Source organism: Leptonotus elevatus, chromosome 2 (assembly GCF_054856555.1).
Source record: "Leptonotus elevatus isolate MCC_2025b chromosome 2, RoL_Lele_1.0, whole genome shotgun sequence".
Classification (NCBI taxonomy): Eukaryota; Metazoa; Chordata; class Actinopteri; order Syngnathiformes; family Syngnathidae; genus Leptonotus; species Leptonotus elevatus.
In genome coordinates, this window is record NC_141240.1 from 36,344,877 (window position 1) to 36,372,870 (window position 27,994).

Sequence of the window (27,994 nt, forward strand, 5' to 3'; positions counted from 1 at the left end):
ATGAAGGAGCGTACCGGTAACCGTTCTTCTGGGGAGTATTGTATACAGCGGCAGGTTTTGAATGAGGTACGTCTGGATGAGGTGGCGCAAAAAATGACATGGACCGCAAAGCCGACCTTCAGGGAACGACTGAAAGACTCCGTGAGGTAAACAAAAATAAAGAAATAATGCAATGACCGGCAGAGAAATACAGTGAGGAGTGCTTCTTATTTGGATGTGAGATTTTATTTGCATGGTTGTAAAAATGCCATCAGACAAATTGGTGGTGATTGATTAAGGCCATTAATGATAATAGGCAAGCAAAGTTTACCGTAGTGCTTTGTTGTAAGATTTCAGAATAACCTATGACATGCCATAAAAGACGTAATTTGGATGTTTTCATTTCAGACGTACACTCGACCTACCCGATGTATCAAAACTGCCTTCACAAAAATAACAGATTGAATTGAAACTGTGAGCAAAGTATTCATTCAACAGAAGTTTTATGACTGTGGTTGTAGTTTGCAGTGACGTAGAACCGCGCCACAATAATAAACACCTGTCAATGTTAAACAAAAACAAATTTTAACATTAATTTTGGGAAATATTTCAAGCATTCCTTGTATTGGATCTGGTTAGATTCTATTTCTATTGCATCCCGTTGAAGTCAAAACAGAGTTTGTGTAGCAAATTCAACAAGTGGCTCTATCGCATTTTATCATTCAGTTGGAAAACATCTTGTTTGTATTTGCTGCCAGTGGGCCACTTTTTCAAGGCCATTTGAGAAAGTTTGTAGCATGTGTTTCAACTCTCATGATCTTTTATTGTTACATTTTGGTGTTCAATGGACCTGCCACACATGTTTTTGGAATGTGGACGGAACCTGGAGGACAATTTATTGTAGTTTTTATACTATGACTGTATTTATTTTTTGCTTTTATTAGTTTGCAATTTTAATAACCTTTGTCGAGTGCAAGATGCCAGAGTCCAGATTTGAGCGCACGTCCTCTGAACTGTGAGGCGGATATGCTAACCACTCGCTCACCGTTCTAACCCCATTCAGGAAATATTTTTCAACAAATGATTAGAGCATGTATTCACGATACTTTGTCTACAAGTTTGTGATTTGTGTCCTTGCAACACTTTTAAGACATTGTGTGTGCCGTTCTGGACTGACTGTCGCAGGTGTTCAGTTCCCCGTGCCAAAGAAGTCTTATTGAGCTGGGTGCCTGTTCTTGGCTGGCTGCCTAAATACTCCATCAGAGAGAACGCAATCGGGGACCTGATCTCTGGCTGCAGTGTGGGCATCCTGCATCTATCACAGGGTATGTATATATGTATAATAAGGATGTTAAGATAGTAGCATGGAGTATATAGTCATCGTAGTCGAGCCAATTTCAAGTCAGTTCACAACCAAATTTACCTCGACTCCTCACGCGTTAAGAAAACTAAAGGGAAACCTTAAACAAAATTAAAACTCTGCAGGATAACCGTCGGTCTCGGGTGGCTTATGTCCAATTTGCGATGGTGAGAAAGAGTAGAATGACGGAGAGTAGATCGAAAAAGAAAACAGGATTAGAGGTGCTGAGGAGTCGGGGCAGGGATGAGGGAACGACGGGCGCCAACAGCAGCCAATTATTCGTTTTTGTACCAGGCATGGCATACGCTCTTCTGGCTTCTCTGCGCCCCGTGTTCGGCCTGTACACCTCACTCTACCCGGTACTGGTCTACTTCATCTTTGGCACTTCCAGACACAACTCCATTGGTGAGTGAAAAGACGATCATGTTATCACGGACACAGACGTCCTCGCTGGAGTCTTTATGAATACGTTGGCGTTTGTATTGTCAGGTACTTTTGCAGTGATCAGCATCATGATCGGGAGTGTGACAGAGCGGCTGGCTCCAGACAGTAACTTCCTTCTTAATGCAACAAATGGCACAGGAAGTGTAAACATCAATGAACGGGATGCTTACAGAGTGCAGATCGCCTGTTCACTCACAGTCCTGGCAGGGTTGTTTCAGGTGTTGTTTCCACTTTTTTTTTTTTTTTTAAAGCATTCTACCATGGTTAGGTTTTCAACCAGTGCTCTCTGTCGCTCACCCCAAGATCCTGTTGGGTGTGGTGAGGTTTGGGTTCGTGGTCACCTACTTATCTGAGCCACTGGTCCGAGGATACACCACAGCGTCGGCGTGCCACGTGTTGCGCTCCCAGCTCAAATATTTGTTCGGGGTAACGCCAGCTCGCTTCTCCGGTCCGCTCTCACTCATTTACGTAAGTATGTCACATTAAGACCATTCGTTTGAACCAATTCTGGATGTGCTCCTGGCCCAAGGTTAGGAAACACTCATGCAGACATCTCTTTCTGCCATTTTGACTCAAGCTATCCAACCCTCCTATATTTTAGTCACCACTGTTTTTCCTTCCAGACGCTGGTGGAAATATGCCGCCTGCTACCGCAGACGGTGGTACCAGAGCTAGTTGTGAGTCTGGTGTCGCTCGCTGTTCTCATTGTGGTCAAAGAGCTCAATCAATGTTACAGGCAGAAGCTGCCCCTGCCTATTCCCATAGAACTCATTGTGGTAAGTCCTTCCTATCTTAAATCTTTATCACGACAATTAGCCAGACTTCACATTTTCCCTCAACAGATGAGACCGAGGGGATATTTGACCGCCTCTTTAAATCATCCGCGCACTCTTTTATCTTTGCAGATCATAGCGGCAACAATGATCACTCATTTTTGTGACCTTTCTGCAAAATACAACATTGATATTGTTGGGGAGATCCCCAGTGGGTGAGTAAATGTTTGTGATTTTAAGATGGCGGAAAGCTGTCAACGGATGATAAGATAATGACGACACCACTGTATCCAGAAATAATCTTACGGCTAAAAGTAGATTTTCAAGGGGACCAACAATTCTATATTAGCCTACTTTAAGGATTAGATAAATGCCATTCAAAAATCGCCTAAATCTTTAAAAGTACTTCAACATATACTAGGCGCAAACTTTTGACAGGCTCAGGAGCAGTATTGATAATAACTAGAGCTGCAAGCAGCTATAAAGGGCCCTGGCCACGTTGGGGTACTTGTATTTTTATTTGAATGAATAAAATTACAACTCTACAGATCCTGCAAGAATCATGTGAATCACAAAATGTCACTTAACAATAAAAAAAAAACATTTGTGGGGAAATAAGAGACAAATATTTTTCTGTTCAAAGATCTTATTATAGCTACTTTTTGTGTCTGTTTTCATTCTCACCTTTCTACCTACAATAGAAAAAGTGGATAAACTGTTAGATAATGACGGGATTATTCAAATTAGATAATGAAAGGATTATTCAAATATGTGCGGTGAAAAGAGCACCTGCAGAATGTGTGCGACAAATATTTACAATAGCTGAAGTCAGCCCACTGCCGCACATGCGTAGGTTAAGAAGAAACAATCGACAAAAATATCAGTTAAACTTTCTCCTTGTCAAGTCAACTGAAATTGTCAAATACGGATTTGACCAGTTTCGCTTATCTTACGATAACTACAAAACTGAACAAGTAAACATTCTTTGTGTTCCACTTAATCTTCGCTTATCTCTAGTGTTTTCCTTCCATTCCAGGCTTAAGGCCCCCCAAGCTCCAGACGTGAATCTGTTTTCCGCGGTGATCGGTGACGCTTTTGCTGTGGCCATCGTGGGCTATGCCATCAATATTTCTCTTGGCAAAACATTTGCTCTCAAGCATGGCTACAAGGTGGATAGCAACCAGGTGAGGCGTACACTTAGAAAAACATTGTGATAGTGAAAATTTATAGAACAATAAAACTTGGTCGTTTAAGTCTCATTTGATACTTTTTTCAACGGGTTCATGCGTGTGATCTTGGCATGTCCCACATACTGCTCTGCTAACTACTGTCTGAGTGATGAATGGTTGAATGATACTAAATCTATTTTTTTCTACATGTATTTGCTGTCCACATAAAATGAGTCCTTTGATGGATTCAGAGATAATACAAACAGACCAGCATTTTATCTTTCTTTAATGGAGGTTGAAACAGTGGCCTGTTACATAGACCACATTTACATGCAGGCAACAACCCTTTTAAAATCCCAAATATTGGCAATATTCGGGTTTTGAAAGGCCATGTAAACACGTGCAATAACCCGAATATGCTCTTATTCCAGGTTTTTAAAAACCCGGAATAAGACCCCCTGGTTTACCCCTTTCATAACCGGAATTTTTGGCTCTCAAGCGGCTCTTTTAACTTAAGCTTTTCTTTTAAATATTTATGACAAATTTACGTGAAAAAGAGAGAGCGACATACGTAGAGAGGGAGAGGGAGAGCGAGAGCGAGAGAGATTTTCTTTACGCCCAGCGTATAAAGTTCGGGTGTTTGCTTAACCAGTATGCATTTCCAACAGCATAACTTCATGGCGATTATGACGTTGAGTGGAAAATCACATTTCTGGGGTAGTGATGGGATTTTCGGCTCTTTTGGGTGATCCGGTGATTTGGCTCTTAAGCAGCTTTTAACTTTAGCTTTTCTTTTAAATATTTATGACAAATTTATGTGAAAAAGAGAGAGCGACATACGTAGAGAGAGAGAGAGAGAGAGAGAGAGAGAGAGAGTGTAAGGGAGGAAATGACGGAGTCGGCTCTTGAGGGAGGGAGTCGGCTCTCATCGTTCACTTCAAAGAGCCGGCTCTTTGTACCGGCTCGTTCGCGAACGACCCATCACGATTCTGGGGGGCGAAATGGGGAATCCCCCACGGTCACTTGATAGTGATTTTGATTCAAAGTTACAGTAAATGTACTTCCTGTTTCCATTTGACAAACTCACGATGACTCTTTTCGATAACAGTCCGGTGACATTTTGTTGATTGAACTGTTAACTTTACTATCAAGGGTTAAAAGTATTTAGACACAACAATTATTACACGTTACATAATAGCCCGTCCTGTCGGCTATCATGGTCAGATCGCTGTTGCGTTACTTTATCTTTTATTGTACAAACGGTGTTGCGTTACTTTATCTTTACTTGTACAAACGGTGTTACTTCCAAATCGATTACGTTCCTCTAAAAAGTCAACCTGAGGCAAACCATACAATTTCAGTTCAAGACACACAGCAGATTTTGCGTATTTTTTTAATTTTATTTTTTACAGTAATGCGTGAAGGCATGCGAAGCGCAGCGATGGGAGCACTTAGGCTCATAAGAGCCAATCTGATTAATCATTAATGCTGAACAAGCTCTAAGCACACTTGTGCTGCTAATATGCTAGCTAATGCTTTTAGTGTGGCAACGATGTGTTGACCTGACAATAAAGTTAACGAACAGTACACTAATATTATTGAACAGGTGAGTAGCTACAAACTCCTCACATGCCATAGGTTAATTAAGTGTAATTAAGTTTTAAGCATTGCTTTTTTCTTTTTCTTTTGTTCTTCCAGGAGCTGGTGGCTCTCGGACTTAGCAACTCTATCGGTGGTTGTTTTCAGTGTTACTCCGTGACTTCTTCAATGGCACGAAGTCTTATGCAGGAGAGCACCGGGGGAAAGACACAAGTAAATAAATCGCAGTGATCTTTGCACAACAAGTAGCTCAGATAACATGTTATATGTTGAATACATGTATTGTGTGTCTCATCAGGTTGCGGGACTGATTTCTTCCATCATCGTTCTGATTACCGTCCTAAAAATAGGATCTCTCTTTGAAGCTCTCCCAAAGGTATTTGGTTTCTCCGCTGACATTTTACATTTGAAAGGTCAAAACAATTAACGTTTTAATGAAGTTGTGACTATTTGTGCATGTTTTTTCAGGCTGTCTTATCCACAATCGTGTTTGTGAACTTAAAAGGAATGTTTAAGCAGTTGAATGACGTGCCTATGCTGTGGAAGACCAACAAGGTTGATTTGGTATGACTCAATATTCATTTTCTTTACTTGTATACTTAGCTATGTATGATATTTATTTTTGTTCTTTTGTTTCACCTGTTTGTTTTAAAGTGCTTTTATAAATAAAGTTGAGTTGAATACTCCAAAAAATGCAATTTTGCTAATTAGTACTTTGAGCTGATTGCCTCTTACTGCCCTCTAGCTCGTGTGGCTGGTAACGTTCACATCCACTATTCTACTCAACTTGGACCTGGGTTTGGCTGTCTCCATTGGCTTTTCTATGCTGACGGTTATCTTCAGAACCCAAATGTGCGCGCTCGTCATCATTTAGTGTGACATGCATGTGAGGTGGTTTAACATTTTGTGTCATCATCTCTTTTTCAGGCCACATTATTCAATCTTGGGCCAAGTGCCATCCACTAACTTGTATCTGGACGTAGAAACATACAAAGAGGTAATAATAATAATATCAACGCAGTAACGGTAGGACCAATGAATGACAAAGGCGAATATATATATAATTTTATATAATATAATCACATATAATTTTTTTTCATGTGGGGGGGGTAATATTTTGAGAAAAAAAACTAAAAAGAGGCAAATTTAAATATAAACTGACACAAGGCAAAATGGAATAGCATGCTATGTAGCTTTTTGTCATTATTGGGTGAAAACCACCTACGCCCAAATTTGGTCAATTTCCTATTTTCACCAATATTCCATTGGTCAAAGTGTTACTTTTTCAAAATGATCGACGGAAGTGTTCACAATGTCTTGTTCTCTTGAGCGATGCAATGTTAACTCATTCACTGCCATTGACAGCTATAGACGCCAAAAATGTATTTAAACTATTTCTATTAGTTTAAAAATGTTTCCACTTATGCTAACAAGAGTATTAAAACCTATAGAAAAAATTTATTGTAAATTTAGAACAGATATAAAATGTGTCATGTGATTAATTACAATTTTAAAAAATTATCGCCTGACGGGCCTAATTAAAAAACATTTTTTAAAAATAAGGGCCGCTTAATTGTAATTAATCACATGATAATTTTATATCTATTATAAATGTACAATAAAAACAATTCTAGGTTTTCATAAAAAATGCAAAAAATGTTATAGAAATAATTCACATGAATTTTTGACGTTTATAGTCGTCAATGGCAGTGAATGAGTTAATCAGTCCTGTTAGTACGTCTCCTCTCGCCTCACGATCCACAAGTGAGTGACAGCGAACTAACGTCACATGCGGTATATCCTGTCGCGACACGTTATTTATTTTTCTTTTTAAATATATTTTATTTTTTAATACATTTTCTGGAAAACTTCTTCTGTGGTGGCCCAAGTATTTAACATGGTGTGGGAAACACTGAATAGCCAGGATGCGTCCGGTCTGTGCATTGCTCTGTATTGATGTAAATGCATTGTGACATCATCATTTACGCACTTTAAAATGGCAATGTCTTTTTTTTAAATTAAATAAATTTATAAAATGGCAATGTCTTACCGTCATATGGTTAATCTCTGCTAAAGCAATTACTATATCCTTATTTGAAAACCTGAGCGTAAAATATTGACACAAACATCTGAGTGCAGTATGTGTATTTATTTTTCGCAAATCTGCCACTTTAGTCGCAAATTGACATGTTTTTTCTCTCGCTAATTTGACATTTCACAAAGTGGCAAATTTGTGAGTTTTCTTGGAATACCCCCCCCCCCCCTTCCCCTTAAAAAATATATTTATACGTGACCCTAACACGCCGTCGTACTGAATAAATTCCCCGACCAGATCTAAGAAAAAATTCATAAATGAACGAGACCAATTTGAGAGATTTTCTTGGTCTGTACCTGCAGGCTAGAGAGATTCCAGGAATCAAAATCTTCCGTTCTTCTGCAACAATCTACTACGCCAATGCCGAAATGTACTTGGAGGCCCTGCAAGAGAAGGTTTGTGTTTGCCTTGCATTTGATAATTTTCTGCTTTCATTCATCGCCATGCACTTTACACCCATTATCATGATTGGTAGAGTGGAATTCAAATCGGGAAGCTGGTGGCAGCAAAGAAAAAACAAGAAGCAACACTGAAGCAGCAGGAGAAAAAGACCAACAAAATTGAAGCAAAGCAAATGGTAGGTACATTTAAATTTGAACTGAAATGGTACCTCAAGTTAAATGATTTAAACGAAATTATTCCCCCCCCCAACAGAAGGTCAGCAATCTGCCCAATAGCACATCCTTGGAAGAGAAAAAAATCTCAACAGCAGAATTGGAAGGACAGAATTTTAAGCGCGGTGTCGCCTTGAAGCTGACCGAATCTCCAGCTAATGGCTTTAATAAAGAAGGCCAAGTCAACTGGGCCTACCAATCCGACACAATGCCTGACCCGAATTCCCACACCAAATGCCAGTATAACGACAGCCTGACGCAAACTTCAAATGACAAGAAAGAAGCCGGACCTCACAGCATCATCTTGGACCTCTCGACAACAAGCTTTGTGGACACCGTCGCCGTCAAGACCTTGAGAAATGTACTCAAGTGCCGGGATGACTACATTTTATTTGTAATCTTGTGCGTTTATTAATGTTCTGCCTTTCAGATTTTCAGGGACCTCGGAGATGTTGGCGTGGAAGTCTATCTCGCTGGCTGCCAAGGTCAGTCAATGGTCTTCCAAACAAAATAGAGAAACTTTTTCATCAACGCACACAAGTTACAAAAAGTTTGAGATATTTGGCTTGCGGGTGAAATATCAGGACTAATCTAAAATGCTCGTTCAGCTTGTTCTCCAACAATGAGCTAAATGGCAAAATTCACGGGTGTTTGATCCGGATTTGGACCGAAACATTTCCTGGTTCAATTGGAACTGGTACAGTCTAGCGGGACTAGATTTTCAAAATTAACTCATTCACTGCCATTGACGGCTATAGACGTCAAAAATTCATTTGAACTATTTCTAATGGTTTACATTTTTTCCCCCACTTTTGTTAACAAGAGTATGAAAACCTAGAAACAAATATTGTACCTTTAGAACAGATATAACATTTGTGATTAATTGTGAGTTAACTAGTAAAGTCATGGGATTGATTACGATTAAAAATTGTAATCGCCCGACGCCCCTAATTTAATTTTTTTTTTTTTTATTGCGTCAGGTGATTTTTTTTTTTTATTGCGGGTGATTTTTTCTTTTTTTTGTAATTAATTGCATGACTTCACTACACAGTGAAGTATTCGCGTTATAGAAGGGGGTTGGGGGTGGTGGAGGGGACAATTTTTTTTAACTCATTCACTGCCATTGACGGCTTTAGACGTCAAAAATTCATTTGAACTATTTCTGTTAGTTTTTTCCACTTTGAACAAGAGTATGAAAACCTAGAAAAAAAGTTTTATTGTACATTTAGAACAGATATAAAATTTGTGATTAATCGTGAGTTAACTATTGAAGTCGTGATTAATTACAATTTAAAAAAATTATCGCCTGACGACCTAATTTATAATAATCTTTTTATTTTTATTTTTTTTTAAAACCTAATTTTTAATCTTTTTTCAAAAAAATAAAAGATTATTAAAATTAGGACGTCAGGCGATAATTTTTTTTTTTTAATTTGCAATTAATCGCATGACTTCAATAGTTAACTCATGATCACAAATTTTATATCTGGTCTAAATATACAATAATTGTTTTTCATACTCTTGTTAACAAAAGTGGAAAATATAAACAGAAATAGTTCAAATTAATTTTTTTACGCCTATAGCCGTCAATGGCAGTGAATGAGTTAAAAACTGGACCACCACAATTCCACAGAAAATTTATTGGATAACAAATGTAAATTGCTAAGCAATCTGGTGACCGGTCCCACCTTGTAACATTGGAAATGCGCCACCAGAAACACTCAACTCCCATCCGGTCTGACTACATTTCCCATAATTCTTAGAAATGTAAGCAGGAAGTAGTTCTAGTTACGGTATAATGCGAATGTGAAAGTAAAAAGCCATTTAAAACTCTTTAATTGGTTTATCGTACGAATCGCCATGGCAACTGAGATTGACATACACGGGATAAAAAAAAAAAGTGCGAATGCAGGGATGAGACCTGTGTAAATGTAAAAGTGAGACAAAGCAATGGAGCTGGCAAAACCCACCCGGACCCGGGACAAAAGTCTCAATCTGGGACTGTCCCGTGTTATGTGAATGTTTACATTCTCACATCGTGACAACAAAGAATTGATCAGTAGTACTTCACCAGTGCCAATACTTCAAACAGGAAGAGATACTGGAAAAATTTAAAGTCACAGAAAGTCACAAAAATTAACATCCTTGCAAATGGGGGTTGGGGGGGGGGGGGGGGCAGTCACCCGTTATGAATTTTGCCTTTCAGCTCCTTGTTTAGAAAACCGCACCTGTGAAGGTTTTAGCGCATTTGAGTTTCATCCTGAAATTTGAATGAAAGTCTAATATAAAGTCTATATAATGGCTTCCATCTGGTCAAATATTAGCCTGTGTGGTGGAGCAGCTGGAACGAGCAGGATTCTTCTCAGAGTCCATCCCAAAGCGCAGGCTGTTTGTCACCATTCATGATGCAGTGCTCCACCTCCTTAACAAACTGGGACAGACTGACGTCATCCTTGTGAGTTGGTCACCATATTTTCATCATTCCCATGTCAAGTGTCCAATCTCAACTCAAATGGATTCTTGGGTGTTTCCAGGATGTTTCTTACACCACCAAAATGTGACCAGCAGGGGGCAGCCTCATCCAACTCGCCATCTCCCCCTTGCTCTGGAACTGATGGCGTGCCATTGCTCACTATTGGTCCGAATAGTCTCCTCCCCCTATATAGGACGAAAGTCCACCACTTTTTAACATGGCGGCGCAATTGCCATGGAAATGCAGGGAGCCGTTGCTACGGCAACAAGCGTTTTTTGTTATATTGTCTAATGAGAGGCGGCGGCTTCCGTCACAGAAGCGCTCACACTCTGTGGCTCAAAAGAGGGGGTTGAGCGGCGTGTATTTATAGCCTGTGCGAGTGGCTAAAGTGTGAGCGCATGTATATATTTGTTATTAATATCTCGTCATAACAGCGGCAAAAGTTGGTTCCAAGATTGAATTAACATTGAGCATTTGTGTACAGTATGGTCAGCATTGACGTCTGATTCTGCTGACATCTTGAGTTTACCTCGACTTCAAGCACTCAGCGTATGTTGGCATTGTCACTTTCACATGACAATGGGTTAACTGTGTAAATAATATATGCAGGATATAGCGAGTTTAACACAAACCAAATACTTTGTGAATCTTTTCTTGGTGTCGTTCATTAACTCATTCACTGCCATTGACGGCTATAGACGTCAAAAATTCATTTGATTTTATTCTATTAGTTTAACTTTTTTTCCCCCACTTTTGTTAACAAGAGTATGAAAACCTAAAAAAAAAATATTGTACATTTAGAACAGATATACAATTTGTGATTAATCTTGAAAAAAAAATAAGTCTGGTTCTCATACTCTTAAAAGTGGAAAAAAAATTAACTAATAGAAATATGGAAAAAAGTTTAATTTTTGACGTTTATAGCCAACAATGGCAGTGAGTGAGTTAAACTAATGATGAATTAAACGTGCTTTTATAATTGACTGACATTCACTGTTGTCCTCTATTTCTTTCATCATCAAAACTGATTATTTTGTGATCGTCGGGTCAAAAGGTCAAAAGAAAAGTATGTAAGGAATATTCATGTAGCCATCCATTTTCTAAACTGCTCGACCTCATTCATTGTACGATATGTTTAATGAGGCTAACCACAAAGGGACACACAATTCAATTTTAACTCATTGACTGCCATTGACGGGTACAGACGTCAAAAATTCATTTGAACTAATGTTAAAAAAAATTGTGATTAATCGTGATTTAACTACATTGAAATCAAGCGATTAACTAAAATAAAATAAAAATTGTCTGACGCGTTAAAAAAAAAAATAAGTCAAAATCATTAAAAATTAGGGGCATCAGGCGGTTAAAATGTTTTATCGTAATTAATCGCATTAGTTAATCACAATTTCAGTATTTTACTCACGATTAATCACAAATGTTATGTTTTAAATGTACAATAAAAAATTCTAGGTTTTCATAACTCTAGTTAACAAAAGTGGGAAAATTTTTAAACTAATAGAAATAGTCCAAAGGAATTTTTGACGTCTATAGCCGTCAATGGCAGTGAATGAGTTAATGTTGGCTGACATTTCCACTTACAAAGGGGCAGACTAGTTTGTATTTGTGGCCTTCTCTTTTACGGTTAGGGTGGTCGGTGCTGGTCCCCTCCGCTCACTGCTATAATATTTACACAGTAAATTTGACGCTATTTAGCGTGGGAGCAAATAATCCGTTTCAGAGTAAAATTTACACTTGCAAGAGAGTAAAATAATTGAAAACAAATAATAAAAGTCACTCAAAGGTTGAGGAACAAACTTATGACCTTCAGCTTGGGAGACTGCCACGCTACCACCTGAGTTATGCCCCTCCTACTGTTTGAGGAGACCAAAAACATTTCTTTTGGTCTCTTGGAAGATTCCAGCTGATACGAGTGATACACTAACACACAGCAGGAGCTGCCTGGCTCAGGGAGTAGGTTGTCTCCCAACCTGAAGTTATGGGTTTGTTCCTCAACTCTTGAATTTCTTTTTTCTTCTTTTTTCACTCTCTTCTAGAGTGGGACCAAATAGACTGTTTAAAATTCAAGGTGAAAATATTTGTGAACAGTGTAGCTTACTTTGTTGGTCTTTCCTGCACAGTACATCCATTTTTATCAGATAATTTATTGAGCCTTTTCCTCCTTTTTTTCCCTTCAGTATAAAAAAAAAAGGCTCTAATAATGCTAAAATACTGGAGTACTGTTTATTTATTTTTTTACAATAGGACAGGATATTTATGTAATCTGATTTGAATGAACATTTGAAACTGCAAGAAAAGATAATTGACAAGCTCTTATGCAGTTATTCCAAAATTTAACTTTGCTCATATCAGGCTGGATGTGAATCATTTTAGTAGTCCTTAAATCTGGTGTGGAGGTTTGCTGATATCAAAGGACAACCTTGGCTTTGCACTTCATGTAGCAATGTGACAAGATTTCTCCCAAAACAATCTGTCAAAATGCAAATGTGGTTGAAATGATAACTTCAACCTGAGCACATCGCACCAAGAATTTTGAAAATTGTATGATGGGGGAAATTTAATTTTTTTATTTTTAAGGTATGAAGTGCTCATTTGATCTTTTACAAAATTCCTTTTTTTTTTTTTTTTTTTTTACAAAATCGCACCAAGATGACAGGCACTTTGTCACGTTGCTACTTCATCTGTACTTGTTCATCACATGACACTTCAGAGTGATGAACATTCTTGGAATCTGCCCGCAGCAGCATGCCTTCATTCTCCGCGATAAGATACTCCAGGTGATGTCTGCCCCATCGTGGGGTTATGAGGAGTTTCCACCGCTACAAACCCAAAAAGATAGTGAGTGGCCCATTCCACGGCTCGCTCATAAATACTCAAAAAGGATGCGTGGGAAAGTAGGGAAACATCCAAGGAAGCACATTCCTACAAATTGGAACGTATTTGCACGAAAAGTTCGATAAAGCAAACTGACCTCTTGAAGTGATCCGGTAGAGCGCAGAAGCTTGAACACAACAGTGAGCGGGATACACAGCATGGAGGAAAGGGCCAATGCCCAGCCACAAAGTTCACCCCACCACGGGTATGTGTACACATTGTTGTAGGTTAGGGGCTGGTAGTTCACCACATGGAATAGAAACACTCCCTAGAAGCAGACTTAAATGTCACAATTGTGCTATCAGCACACATACCAAATGTGAAAAGGCGCAAAAGTCGCACCTACCATGCAGACAAAAGGCGTGATGTAGGACCAGCACCACTTCATGTAGGGAAGGGGCTGATAGCCGATCATACGGGCCACGTCGTCCATGAAACGGTCGGCGCCTGACGACGTGAGGTCACAAGATCATGACATGCGATTTTTCCTCATTAACTGCCATTGACGGCTATAAACGTCAAAAATTAATTTAAACTATTTCTATTAGCTTAACATCCCCCCCCCCACTTTTTTGAGTATAAAAACCTATTTAAAAAAACTTTTATTGTACATTTAGAACAGATATAAAATGTGTGATTAATTGTGAGTAACCGAGTTAAGTCATGTGATTAATAACAAATTTTTAATAATCTTTTTTCTTTTTTTAATTCATTCACTGCCATTGACAGCTCAAGGTCAAAAATAATTTTTTAACTATTTCTATTAGTTCGAGATGTTTTTCCACTTTTGTTAACAATAGTATGAAAACCTAGAATTTATTTATTGTACGTTTAGAACAGATATAAAATTTGTGATATATTCATGAGTTAACTAGTGAAGTCATGCGATTAATTACGATTAAAAAATGTAATCGCCTTGAATTTTTAATAATCTTTTATTATTTATGTGTGAATTTATAGCAGTGAATGAGTTAAAATGCATATTGGGGGCTAAATCTAGAACAGATTAGTGGTCCCTCACTACTTTGCAGTTCACTTATTGCAGATTCGCTCTATCACTGATTTTTATCCCCCCATAAATTTGTTTGTGCTGCTATTTTTGTCCTTTTTTGTAACGTTTAAGTAAATATAAACAGCTCTTTCTTTCATTTAACACAATATATTAAACTTTTAATCAAAATATAGAATATTTGGTAAATTAAAAAATGGTTATCATGATAACTTTAACTCATTCACTGCCATTGACGGATATAGACGTCAAAAATTAATTTGAACTATTTCTGTAAGTTGAACATTTTTTTCCACTTTTGTTAACAAGAGTATGAAAACCTATATATATATATTTTTAGAAATACAGCTATAAAATGTGTGATTAATCGTGAGTTAACTATTGAAGTCATGCGATTAATTACAATAAAAATGTTTAAACGCCTGACGCGACTTAAAGATTATTAAAAATTTGGGGCGTCACAAATTTTTTATCGTAATTAATCGCATAACTTCATTTTTTCCACTTTAAACAAGAGTATAAAAACCTAGAAAAAATGTTTTTTTGTACATTTGGAACAGATATAAAATTTGTGATTAATCGTGAGTTAACTATTGAAGTCATGTGATTAATTACAATTAAAAAAAATTATCGTCTGACGACCTAATTTATAATAATCTTGTCTTTTCTTTTCTTAAATAATATTTTTTTCAAAAACCAAATTTTGTATTATCTTTTTTTTTTAAATAATATTTTTTCAAAAAAAGAAATAATTTTAATAATATGAGGGCGTCAGGCGATGAATTTTTTTAATTTGTAATTAATCGCATGAATTCAATAGTTTACTCATGATAAATCACTAATTTTATATCTGGTCTAAATGTACAATATATTTTTTCATACTCTTGTTAACAAAAGTGGGGGGAAAAGTTACTAATAGAAATAGTTCAAATGAATTTTTGACGTCTATAGCCGTCAATGGCAGTGAATGAGTAAACCGCCGCTACTTAACGGAAATTCACCTATCGTGGGTGGGCGTGCAACGTGACACCCGCAAACAGTGAGGGAACACTGTAATGGCATTTCCATTCATTTTAACGTGGGAAGATGATATGACATGCATTCATGCAAATGTTTTGAGTTATGAAGAACAAATCAAACTCGTATCTCAAGGCACCATTGTACTATTAAAGTATGTACAGTAGTAGTATGAAAAGATAAACTCCCAATATTAGTGTAGGCAAGATGCTGTGAATGCAGATCTCGTATCTTACCATAGACCCACGCAATCACCACACACTCCCAGAACGCCTGCCACAGCAGAGTGATGCCGCTGGCAGAGTAGTAGTCAAACAGCTGGAAGACGTACATCCCTCCCTGGCAGAAACAGCGGTTAGTCAACACTGAGAATTTCAGTGAGAATTTCAATTTTAGAGCCATTATCGGCTGGGCCGATTATCCCCGCTGGTATTCAGCATTTTGACGAATAACGGTATCGGCCATTTTGAAGAATTATACAGCTGATAATAGATCCATTTAAAAAAAAAAGTGTTGATGGAAACAAAAACCAAAAAAAATCAGGGAACTAATTATTACAATTTTTATAGATGCCTCTGGCCCTGGCAACTCTGCACCTTCTGTCTTTGTTTGAAATTAAAACTAAGATAAGTAACGTTTTAAGATTTCAGATATTTTTAATTTTTTTAAAAACTTTCTTTACTGTAGCAAACAAGCTATTTACTTAAGTTTTTGTTTTTATTTAATTTTTGCAGACATGCCCCTGGAAGATCCCTGAACTTTTTGTTAGACTTGTAAAACAAAGATGACTATTGACTATGATTATTTTTTTAACTCCAATATTTTACTAACCCTTAACACATTGTTCAATAAACATGCTAACATTTTTTTTTTTTAATGAACACGTTTTTTTTTTTATGACAATATTTGCCCTTTTAGTGAAAATGAATATCAGCTCCACATATCGGTTATTGCCGTCCTTCTACTAATAATCGGTATCGGCCATGGAAAATGTTTTAAATATTGGTCTATCTCTAATTTCTAGCCTGGCAAGCCACACCTGCTTTCTTGAAAAAAAACAAAGTAGGTTTGGAGAATCGACTGTTCGGCGCTGTTCGAAATGGACCGTAAAATAAAATTTGTTTATTTGCTGTGACGAATTATTCGGCAGCAACATCACACTTCATAAAATAATCATAATAATAATCATAATAATTCATAATTGTTTTCCTTCGGCATTAACTCATTCACTGCCATTGACGGCTATAGACGTAAAAAATTCATTTGAACTATTTCTATTAGTTTCACATTTTTCCTACTTTTGTTAACAAGAGTATCAAAATCTAGGAAAAAAATTGATTGTACATTTAGAACAGATATAAAATTTGTGATTAATCGTGAGTTAACTATTGAAGTCATGCGATTAATTTCAATTAAAAAATTAATCGTCTGACGCCCCTAATGAAAAAAATTAAATGTTTTTGATTAATTACGTAATTATTTAGACTCAAGATTAATCACAAATTTTATATCTGATCTATATGTAGTCAATTTTTTTCCTAGGTTTTCATACTCTTGCTAACAAAAGTAGAAAAAAATGTGAAACTAATAGAAATAGTTCAAATAAATTTTTGACGTCTATAGCCGTCAATGGCAGTGAATGAGTTAAACTCTGTAAATGACCAGAAATACGGCAGCTGACAGCACTGCAGCACTAACAATACCGCCTTACTCGCCACCGTCGGCCAACTTACGTTGCCACTCGCTAAAGCCACCTAACTTGATTTGCTTGCATTTCATTTTCACGTTATTTTCCGTCTCTACAGAGAAAATGCCACAAATAAGACTGGGAGAAGCACTACATGCACATTTCATGTTAGAACGCGATTACACGATCCTTTAAAGTGGAAACTGTACCTCGGTGATCATGGATATGTCAATGAGGACGCAGGTGCCACAGCAGAAGGCTGCGACCACCTCTCGCCGCAAGCAGCCATGCGCGGACTTGGGAGGAAGCATGTCCATGAGTCCAGTTATGAAACCTTCTACCCCAACAAACTAAAATAAAACAAAAGTATGAGACAGGGGGGTGATGTGACTGTTCTTAAACATGCAACCTCACTCGTCTAAACATGACATTCTGATTAATAATCCATTTGTGGAATACGAGTAATGCGTCAAAAGCCAGCCATTTTTATCCATATCAGGGGGCGGCCATTTTGCCACTTGCTGTCGACTGAAGATGACATCACAGCTTCTCAGGCAACCACCAATCACAGCTCACCAGTTTTCTGAAGCTGAGCTGGGATTGGTTGTTACCTGAGACCTGAGCAACTGTGATGTCATTCTCATTTGACAGCAAGTGACAAAATGGCCGCCTTCTGATACTGATAAAAACGGCTGGATTTTGCTGCGTAACTCATATTCCACTATCGTAATATTGACAAAAATGCCGTATTTAGACAAGTGGCGCTGCATAGATAATATTGTCAAACAATTTTGGGAATGTTCTTCTCCTTTAAATGGTTGTATATTCCCCCAAAAATACAACAACCTGTGACATTTCATTTTTTGCCAATACTCCATCAGCGAAAAGTCATGCTAGCAATGTAGCTGCCATAGCGTGGCACCGTGCATGTGTGGTAATGAATGTGGTATTTCTTTGTGGCAGAGATGTGGGTGGAGAGAGTGAAGCTACATTAAAATCTTGCCAGCAGCATCAAGAATGCAAACTCTACCTTTAACTCATTCACTGCCATTGACGGTTATAAACGTCAAATAATCATTTGAACTATTTCTATTAGTTGAACATTTTTTACGAAAAACGAAAACCTATACATTTGTTTGTGTACATTTAGAGCAGATATAAAATGCGTGATTAATCGTGAGTTAACTATTGAAGTCATGCGATTAATTACGATTAAACTTTTAATCGCCTGACGCCCCTAATTTTTAATAATCATCTCGTCAGGCGATTAAAAATTGTAATTGTAATTAATCGCATGACTTCACTAGTTAGCTCACGATTAATTACACATTTGATCTGTTCTAAATGTAAATTTTTTTCTTCTTCTAGGTATTCATACTCTTGTTAACAAAAGTGTGTTAGAAATAGTTCAAATTATTTTTTGACGTTTATAGCCGTCAATGGCAGTGAATGAGTTAAGATGTTTTCATATTGAAAATGAATCAAATACGCAGTGTTTTGATGTCAAAGGATGTACTGTAAGTTCGTTTCCAATAAAGTCAACACAAACGCACTCGTTTGTGTCATTTCACACTCATATTATTTTATGTCTTACCTGACTGTCCAGACCAAGTACAAGTAACATAAAGAAGAAGAGTGCTGCCCAGACTGGTGCCAGAGGCATCAAAGTCACAGCCTTAGGGTAGGCTATAAATGCCAGGCCGGGTCCTACACGTTAACAAAACACTTCAATGTAAACAACATTTAAGGAATGTCTCGGACATTCAACTCCTTATATAGTGCATACTCTGGATAACTTACCACTCTCAGCTACCTTACTGATGTGCACACCTTGCTCTGCAGCCATGAAGCCCAACACAGAGAACACGACAAAGCCTGCAAAGAAGCTGGTGCCGCTGTTAATGACCGCCAGCACAAATGCGTCCCTACAAATGCAGAAATGATGGGTTACAAACGACAAACGTATCCCGGGCGGAATCCTTGCATCTCTAAAACCATTTTCCAGGAAACTATGAAAACAGCATGTTTGTTGAGCCATTAACTCATTCAGTGCCATAAATTCCTAAAAAAAAAAAAAAAAGATTACAAATTAGGGGCAAGAGGCGATTAAATGTTTTTAATTGTAATTAATCACATGACTTCACTAGTTAACTCACGATTAATCACAAATTCTGTTCTAAATGTACAATAAAAAAATTCTAGGTTTGTATACTCTTGTTAACAAAAATGGAAAAAAATGTTAAACTAATACAAATAGTTCAAATGAATTTTTGACGTTTATACGGCAGTGAATGAATTTAAAAAAAGAAAAAAGAAAATAATATAACAAATTCGGGGCGTCAGGCGATCAAAGTTTTAATTGTAATTAATCACATAACTTCATTAGTTAACTCGCGATTAATCACAAATTTTATGTACAAAACTAAATGTACAATAAAAAAATTGAGATTTTCAACAAAAGTGGAAAAATATGTTACTAATAGAAATAGTTCAAATGAATTTTTGACGTTTATAGCCGTCAACGGGAGTGAATGATTTTTTTTTAAAAGAAAGAAAATAATATAAAAAATTCAGGGCGTCAGGCGATTAAAGATTTTAATTATAATTAATCACATGACTTTACTAGTTAACTCGCAATTAATAACAAATTGTATGTACAAAACTAAATGGACAATAAAAAAAATCTAGATTTTCAACAAAAGTGTAAAAAAATGTCAAACTAATAGAAATAGTTCAAATGAATTTTTGACATTTATAGCCGTCAATGGCAGTTAATGAGTTAACATTGCATCGATCAAGAGAACAAGACATTGTGAACACTTCTGTCGATCATTTTGAAAAAGGCACACTTTGACCAATGGAATATTGGTGAAAATAGGAAATTGACCAAATTTGGGCGTAGGTGGTTTTCACCCAATAATGACAAAAAGCTACATAGCATGCTATTCCATTTTGCCTTGTGTCAGTTTATATTCTAAAAATAAAACTGAGAAGATCCCAATGAGAGAGCAGAATGCAAAGTGTCAGTGTTTAACTTACTGGTAAGAGTTGTAATAGAAGCGGTTGTAGCTGCCCAGCGCAGTCAGGGCGCCCAGTCCAATAGCATATGAGAAGAAAATCTGTGTTCCAGCATCAATCCACACCTAGCGCAAAAGAGTAACAATGTTTTCAATTGCATAAGTCGGGTGTGGTGCTCATTAACCCTAAGGTTCTCAGTCTACCTGCGCTTCTCCGAGTTTGGACCAATCTGGTTTCAGGTAGTAAACAATCCCATCTACTGCTCCAGGTAGGGTGGCGCCATGCGCCAACAGAATAATCAGAACCACGTACGGGAACAGAGCCGTGAAGTATACGACCTACAGGAAGAAGGTAAACACCGTAAGTGACTGAACATTAAAAGTCAGTGAAAGATATCAGTCAACAAAACCGCTTTGCGCTATGGGGTCTATCACCTTAACTCATTCACTCCCAGCCATTTTCACTGAAGCAATCCCCTTTGCTCCCGGCTGTTTTATTGGATTTTGACCCACAGAATATTGTGTTCTATTGCTATAAAAACCTACCAAAAAGAAAGATTAGAGCCTCTTCTTTCATCAGGAAAAAAAAGTATATTTCTATGTGTTTCCATTTTTCAACAATTAGCATTAAAATATAGCTAGGTTTCATCAATTTTCACAAATCTGTTTAAAAGAATGGGGAAAATATATTTTTGCAACATGGCCCTGGTTGATATCTTATACTCTGCTGCCACCTGCTGGCCGTTTTTTGTGATAACTAGCATTGCTTTAAGCCTTCTCTTCAGTTCAAGACTTATGTATGCTCTAGCATAAAAATATGTTTTTGGGACCATGGTAATATTTACAATAGAACATATTGATACATTTTTGGCAGCAAATGAGTTAAGTAGCATGTAAATAAAAATCGAACTTATAAAACAGTGGACCCAACCCACATTGAGACGTCCATATAAAACAGTGTATGCTTCAGTCGTTGTCACGTAACTGTCCAACACAGCACCTTAACAGAATGCTGTCTTACCACCAGAAACGTAAAAAAAAGAATAATAAAAAAAAAAAAAGTACTTGTTCTTGAAATGTCTTAAAATGCCTTCTACGGTCAGTGAAATCTATAGCTGTGAAATGTTAATACTATGAGCAGGGTTTTTTTTTTTACCCGAAAAATTCTTCAAAAAATGCTGACAACCTTTCAATGTGTTTTCCACAAAGAGCATGAGTGAAATGGGGAAAATAAACGTTTTTTTTTTGCAGTACGCTTCCACCAAGACACAACACAAGGCTACATTTGTACTCGACAAATGCATCAAAAACCACCTTCTTACCTTCCCTGTGGTTTTAACTCCTTTCCATATGCAGAAGTAAACAAGGACCCAGGTGGCAAGGAGGCACAGCGCCACCTCGTAGTTGATGGTACCCGGCTCATGAAGCCCGCTCGACAAATGGAGAACTTTATGTCTGTGAGCAAGAACGCAAGAGTCAGGGGTTACATAATGGACTATTTCAAAAAGGATAACATACGCAAGCGGAATCCCATTATTTAGATCAGGGTTCACCAATTCTGGTTCTCGAGGTCCAGGGTCTGCAGGTTTTAGATGTTTCCGCCCACTAGCACACCTGATTCATATAATCAGCTCATCAGCAAACCTGATAACGATCCTGATCTTTAACAGCTAAAACCTGCAGGACTCCGGGACCTCAAGGACCGGAATTAGTGAATACAAAACAATAGTCCATTATAATGGGCCCTATATTCGTTAAGTTTTCCTACTTTTGGTATTTTTCTAGACTAATGCAGATAGAAGAGTGCGTTTGCACCGTTGTGTGAGGGAATGCAGCTGACTCCGGGCAAATCGAAGCGGCTCTGCTCATTCTATTTACATTCAGCAGAGGCACGGTCTATATAGGGGAAGAACAGAGTATATTTACAGTAAAATAAGTTGAGAATGTTAGGTTGGCTGCTTCGAATGGGCACTTGGAGACCGTCTTCCACCCCCGATTGTGTATCCGTGTGACCCCACCCAATAGTTGCAGCACTCTAAAAACAGTTGGGTCAAACATGGACCGATACTTTGACCCAACTTTTGTCTTTTAGCATAAAATAACTCATAAATATTGGACTGATCATTTAATTGGGTCAAAAAAATTGGGTCATTTTGTATACAACAACCCAGAAAGTTGGGTCAAATTGACCCATAAAGTGGATCGGCCCATTTTTTACCCATATTTGGGTTACTTTTGACCCAACTGTTTTTAGAGTGCACGGTCAGGGAGGTGCTAATAAAATATTTTTTAACAACTTCTACAATTATTCAGAGGAATTTTCCCAATCTGTTGTCATATTTATGAATGAAAATAATGTCACTGACCACCAAAGGTGGGCGCGTCAATAAAAACTGAGTGCGTCATTCGGCAATCGTTAAAAGTCGTGACACCCCTCCGTTATTGTCAACCCGTCAATATTTCAGCGAAACGAGCGTCTGTCAATGATTCCGTCATTCAAAGTGGGCATCCGTCAATACTGTCATTTGTCAATCCGTCAGCATAATGGGACGTCTGTTATTGATGGATTGACGATTATGTTGACGGACGATTGCTTAGTTCGTCAATTTTTCTAAGTTTCCAGTCAATTGTCAACAAAATGGCCGTCCGTTATTGACCGATTAACAGACCTTCTGTCAATATTGACACAACGCCCAACTCTGGTGACTACACGTCCTTGCAGCTCAGAATGTGTCCGCCTCGATCACACTGCGCCGCAAGTTAGACCTGCTTAAAGCTCGTCTAAAATCGAGTCTATTTTTTGTCAACATTTTTTGTCCCTAATTTGTTGGAATTTAGATGTTTCTGGGGTTGGTGAAAGACTCTGGTTGGTAACCCGGTGGGTAGTAGGTAATGTCTGGTCGGTGCTGGATTTCACTTTATTTTCTTTGATCCTTCCTCGGGTCTCCTGACAACCTCACGACTCTAGCCGGATTCTGAAGTATTCGGTTTAGGTGAACGGTATAGGATTTTTTAATAGGTTTTAGGTGAACTAATGAGTACACTCACATGCACACGCACATGCACACACAAAAAAATTATGACGACATGTCGAATCGGTAAAATTACCGAATGAATACTGAGCTCTCAGAAAAATAAAAAAATAATAAAATCGAGTCAACTTTTTTGTCAACAAATTGCCAGATACACCGGGGTGTAAAGTAGAACTCGCCGAAAAGCCTACCGACGCATAGCACGGTCTACCAAATTCTTAAACACTCTAAACTAGACTCGCCCCTGCACGGAAAAGAGATGCGCCCCGTCCATTCCAGCTCCTCTGCCAGATTGCCAAACACCGTCAACGAGACTTGAGCGAAAATATCAAAACAATTTGAAGATGAAAACATACTCCCAGAACTCGATGACTGGTGAGCGCATGCCTTCCGTCAACATGCAGCTGTTGTTGAGGAGCGACTGGTTTGAGGGCGAGCTTCGAACAGCAGATGAGTCAATACTGGTGACGGGCGGTTGGGACGATGGTTGGACGGATGAGTCAGCGCTGTCGTTGTGGCAGGTGCGGCGGAAGTTCTCCGTACAGTTGGGGGTGTTCCAAGTGTGTCCGCAGGTGGCCCACGGGAGCGGGTTGGTGAAAGAGTGGAAGAGAAAGTAGAGACCCCACACCAGAATCATGATGTAGTAGGTGTTGCAGAAGAACACAATCACCATTGAGGCCAAGCCCAAACCTGGTCGGGAGAGGAGGAAGATCAGGACGTGAATACAATTATATCGACTGCGTACACTTCCTGTCTGACACTGAGCGGTAACCTTTGAAAAGGGGTGCAATGTTCCAGGCGGAAACCCCGCCCTGCTTCATAAACTGCCCTAACGCGATTTCCAGGAAGAAGACGGGGATGCCCCCGATGAACACCATCAGCAAGTAAGGGATGAGGAACACACCTGCAACAGAAAACACATCAAATTGTCATATGCACAGTGGCTAGAAAAAGTCTACACACCCCTGTTCAACTGCCAGGATTTTGTGACGAGACCTAAGAAAAATATTACATTTGCTCCCAAACAACGTATACAAACGTTCTATTTTAAATATTGCCCTGGTCCCAAAAACTTACTTATACGGGGGGGGTTTTTTAAGGTTTTTTTCCCCTCCATACTAGAGTTTCAGCTTTGATGCAGCCTCTGACCTGAAGGAGTCGCTTAAAGCAATGGTAGTTATTACAGAAAACGGCCAGAAGGTTGCAGGTGAGTATAAGAGGTTAACTTTGGCCATGTTGCAACAAGCACTTTTTCCCAGTGTTTTCAACAGGTTTGTGAATAATGATGAAACTTAGCTATATTTTAATGCTAATTGCTACAAAAAAAATTCCTGCTGAAAGAGGAGACTCTAATGAATCTTTTGGTAGGTTCCATGTTTTTATATATCATTACGCTTTTTTTTTTTTTTTACATTCAATTCAGTGATTCTTTCATGTACCACTAGAGGGAGTCCACGCACCACTAGTGATACCCCAATCACTGTTCTAATCTACTTTCACTTTGTATTAATGTTGCTCCTCTTCACGTTTAACGTCAACAAGAATTCCGTTTTTCATGTCACAGCGGTTACATGTACAAAGGAAAATTTACCAGCGCAGATTCTTTTTTAATTAATCACACCCCGTTGTTTTGCACAAATTGAACTTTGCAGTGAAGCTCACCTCCTCCATTCTTGTAGCAAAGGTAAGGAAAGCGCCACACATTGCCCAAGCCTACAGCAAAACCCACGCAGGACATGATGAAGTCCATCTGTCTGGTCCACGTTTCTCTCTCGATCTCCTGTGGTAGTGACGATACGCTGTCTTGGCTCAGGGGCGTACCAGCGCTTCCACCTTCGCCGCATCCTGGGCTCATTCCAGACACAGCCACAAGGGAATGAATCGAACCCCCAGCCTCTCCTTCGGACAGGTCTCCCGCTTCCATTCACAGGCAGCTTTCACCTGCATGGCAAAAGATGGCACGAGATGGCAGTGAATGAGTTAACGCATTCACTGCCATTGACGTCTATAGACGTCAAAAATTAATTTGAACTATTTCTATTAGTTTTCCACTTTTGTTAATAAGAGAATATGAAAACTTAAAAATATATATATTGTACATTTAGAACAGATGTACAATTTGTGATTAATCGTGGGTTAATTATTGAAGTCATGTGATTAATTACAATGAAAAACGTTATTCACCTTATGTGATTTAAAAAAAAATAGAAAAGATCATAAAAAATTAGGGGCGGCAGGCGATTAAAATTGCAATTGTAATTAATCGCATGACTTCACTAGTTAACTCACGATTAATCACAAATGTTATATCTGTTCTAAATGTACAATAAAAAAAATCTAGGTTTTCACTCATGTTAACAAAAGTGAGAAAAAAAATGTAACTAATAGAAATAGTTCAAATTAATTTTTGATGTCTATAGCCGTCAATGGCAGTGAATGAGTTAAAAGATCCCATATTCTCTATTTTAATGGTGCATTAATCTGATCAAGTCAATCCAGATTAGAGTAGCAGGGAGAGATTATTACATCGCCAGTCTGGCCTGGGTGGTATCTTGCTTGAAAAATAATGTAATGTCTGATAATGTGCTTTTATTGAAATAAAGTGCCATACTGCTGTCAGCAGAACAAATAACACATTTATCTGTGCATTCCATATTTTTATAAACAAATGCTACTTTTTATTAACTCATTCAATGCCATTGACGGCTATAAACGTCAAAAATTTATTTCAACTATTTCTATTAGTTTAACATTTTTTTCCATTTTTGTTCACAAGAGTATGAAAACCTTTTTTATTGCACATTTAAAACAGATATGAAATTTGTGATTAATCGCGAGTTAACCAGTGAAGTCATGCGATTAATTACGATTAAAAACTTTAATTGCCTGACTCCCCAAATTTTTTATTTTTTATTTTTTTTATTCATTCACTGCCATTGACGGTTATAAACGTCAAACATTCATTTTAACTATTTCTTTTAGTTTAAATTTTTTTCCCACTTTTGTTAACATGAGTATGAAAACCTATAATTTTTTTATTGTACATTTAATTAAACAGATATAAAATTTGTGATTAATCGTGAGTTAACTAGTGAAGTCATGTGATTAATTACGATTAAAAACTTTAATTGCCTGACGCCCCGAATTTTTTATATATTTTTCCTTCTTTTTTTTTTATTCATTCACTGCCATTGACGGCTATAAATGTCAAAAATTCATTTGAACTATTTCTTTTAGTTAAATTTTCCCCCCACTTTTGTTAACATGAGTATGAAAACCTAGAATTTAAACCGATAGAAAATTTGTGATTAATCGTGAGTTAACTAGTGAAGTCATGCGATTAATTACAATTAAAAAATGTAATCGCCTCTTGTCCTAATTTGAAATAATCTTTTTTTTTTAATTAATTAACGGCAGTAAATGAGTTAAGTGATTGAGCTAAAAATCCACCTGCTTCTTTTGTTTTCATATCGTGTGATCTATTTTGTTCTTCAGAGACTTGTCACATGACTGCTTCACAAACCCAGGGTATAACTACTGGTGACGTTTGAGTCCATTCGACCAATTAAACAGAGCCAGACAGTCACATGACCAGTCTCTCTAACCCCACAGAAGCAAAGATGTTATTAAAATGACTCATTTACATGAAGTATTGCAGTAATCGAGATTTACCTTAAACTCCAGCTCAGACATGACTAGTGAGGATATGCGATATACTGTAAAATGGATGAAAGGACTATGGCTGTCATCTGTCTGCCAAAAATGCCAGCATTTAAGACTACAAGAAATCTACTCGAAAGAGGAGAAAAATACAGGAGGCTATCTTGGTCTGTAATGCTCTGAGGAATAAAACGAGCAAGTCTACCACAGCACGTGAATACCAAATTAGACCCTGAAAAAGTTGCACAGCTGTGTGCTTTCAATAGAAGTAGGGAGGAAAGAAATACCCAAAGGATGCCAAATATAAGCAAGTAATAGTTCATTAATCGCTGCCCGATGAGCCTATTATGTTGTTTCACACGTGTTAAGCAATAATTCAAAGCCATTTGCGTTACCATGTTCTTTTATTGAAACATATTGTTATGAAACAATTTGTACTTGCATATTCCCATTTATTTATTTTTTGTCTATTTAACATGTATGCGCTTTTTACAATTTACTATTTGAGTTGTTTTTTTCCCCCTTGAATATATATTTACTCACTCCTTTTCAATTTGGAGTTATATCCTTTCCCAGTACTCGTTTTAGTCTGTACCAATTTGTTACAAACGCCATATTTACCTTTTGATTCTCTCTCAAATCTTCTTTCCTGATTGCCGTCACTTTTGTTTTACACTTCAAATGAAAGTCAGGCAGTTTTCTGATGCTTGATATGATTATGTGGCACTATAGCTCAGTCAATAGCTGTGGGAAAAAGAGCCAACCAGTGTTCGGACCAGGTGGGTTGTGTCCGCGGGCCGGAGGAGACTCAGAATCCGTCGACGAAGCACTTGAAGGTAAGCCTGAAGAATCTCATTGATGTCCCCGAGCTACAGCAGATCCACAGCGAGGGGATGGAATGTACCCTTTGCTTACAGAAGTGTCGGCGGGGGGGGGGTCGGACGAAGCAAGTGTTCGGTGCTCCACATACAAACTCTCGCTTGCGGTTTGCTACAAACGTTTCTGCTTGTGTCGCCACTACGATGGCATTGTGATGAAGAGCTCGTCAAAAAAACCAAAGAGGCACGTCATGACGTAAGTGACGCAGCTCAACGGCAAGTATTTATATTCGTCATCGTCAGTTTAGTAAAGTAAATCTATAAGTGAGTATGCTATAAAATTATCTCCGTAAGAA

General features: G+C 37.9%; 2 protein-coding genes across 3 annotated transcripts; one reads left to right on the forward strand and one right to left on the reverse strand.

The window, feature by feature from the left end:
• On the forward strand, nt 1-11,484 carry LOC147179822 (solute carrier family 26 member 6-like). Its single transcript, XM_086067871.1, has 19 exons — nt 1-146; nt 1,165-1,304; nt 1,634-1,744; nt 1,829-2,001; nt 2,087-2,251; nt 2,407-2,559; nt 2,689-2,771; nt 3,593-3,740; nt 5,424-5,537; nt 5,623-5,700; nt 5,793-5,888; nt 6,070-6,176; nt 6,252-6,321; nt 7,722-7,814; nt 7,895-7,996; nt 8,074-8,394; nt 8,464-8,518; nt 10,358-10,488; nt 10,568-11,484. Exons 1-19 carry the CDS (start codon nt 1-3, stop codon nt 10,592-10,594), a joined length of 2,313 nt encoding a protein of 770 aa, XP_085923997.1. The 3' UTR covers nt 10,595-11,484.
• On the reverse strand, nt 10,220-27,978 carry LOC147179823 (sodium- and chloride-dependent creatine transporter 1-like). 2 transcript variants are annotated; one of them, XM_086067873.1, is made up of 14 exons: nt 27,442-27,978; nt 24,823-25,101; nt 23,933-24,064; nt 23,517-23,850; nt 21,451-21,583; nt 20,333-20,467; nt 20,151-20,254; nt 18,912-19,036; nt 18,706-18,818; nt 17,321-17,461; nt 15,661-15,763; nt 13,745-13,845; nt 13,496-13,666; nt 10,220-10,691 (listed from the first exon to the last, which is right to left on the reverse strand). In XM_086067873.1, the coding sequence occupies exons 2-14, from the start codon at nt 25,082-25,084 to the stop codon at nt 10,611-10,613; spliced, it is 1,935 nt and encodes a 644-aa protein (XP_085923999.1). In that variant the 5' UTR covers nt 25,085-25,101; nt 27,442-27,978; the 3' UTR covers nt 10,220-10,610. The 2 variants fall into 2 exon arrangements, with proteins under 2 accessions (XP_085923999.1, XP_085923998.1); XM_086067872.1 differs by lacking the exon at nt 10,220-10,691 and adding an exon at nt 12,734-13,343 and having other exon boundaries at nt 27,442-27,971.
• Nucleotides 27,979-27,994: the final 16 nt, after the last annotated feature.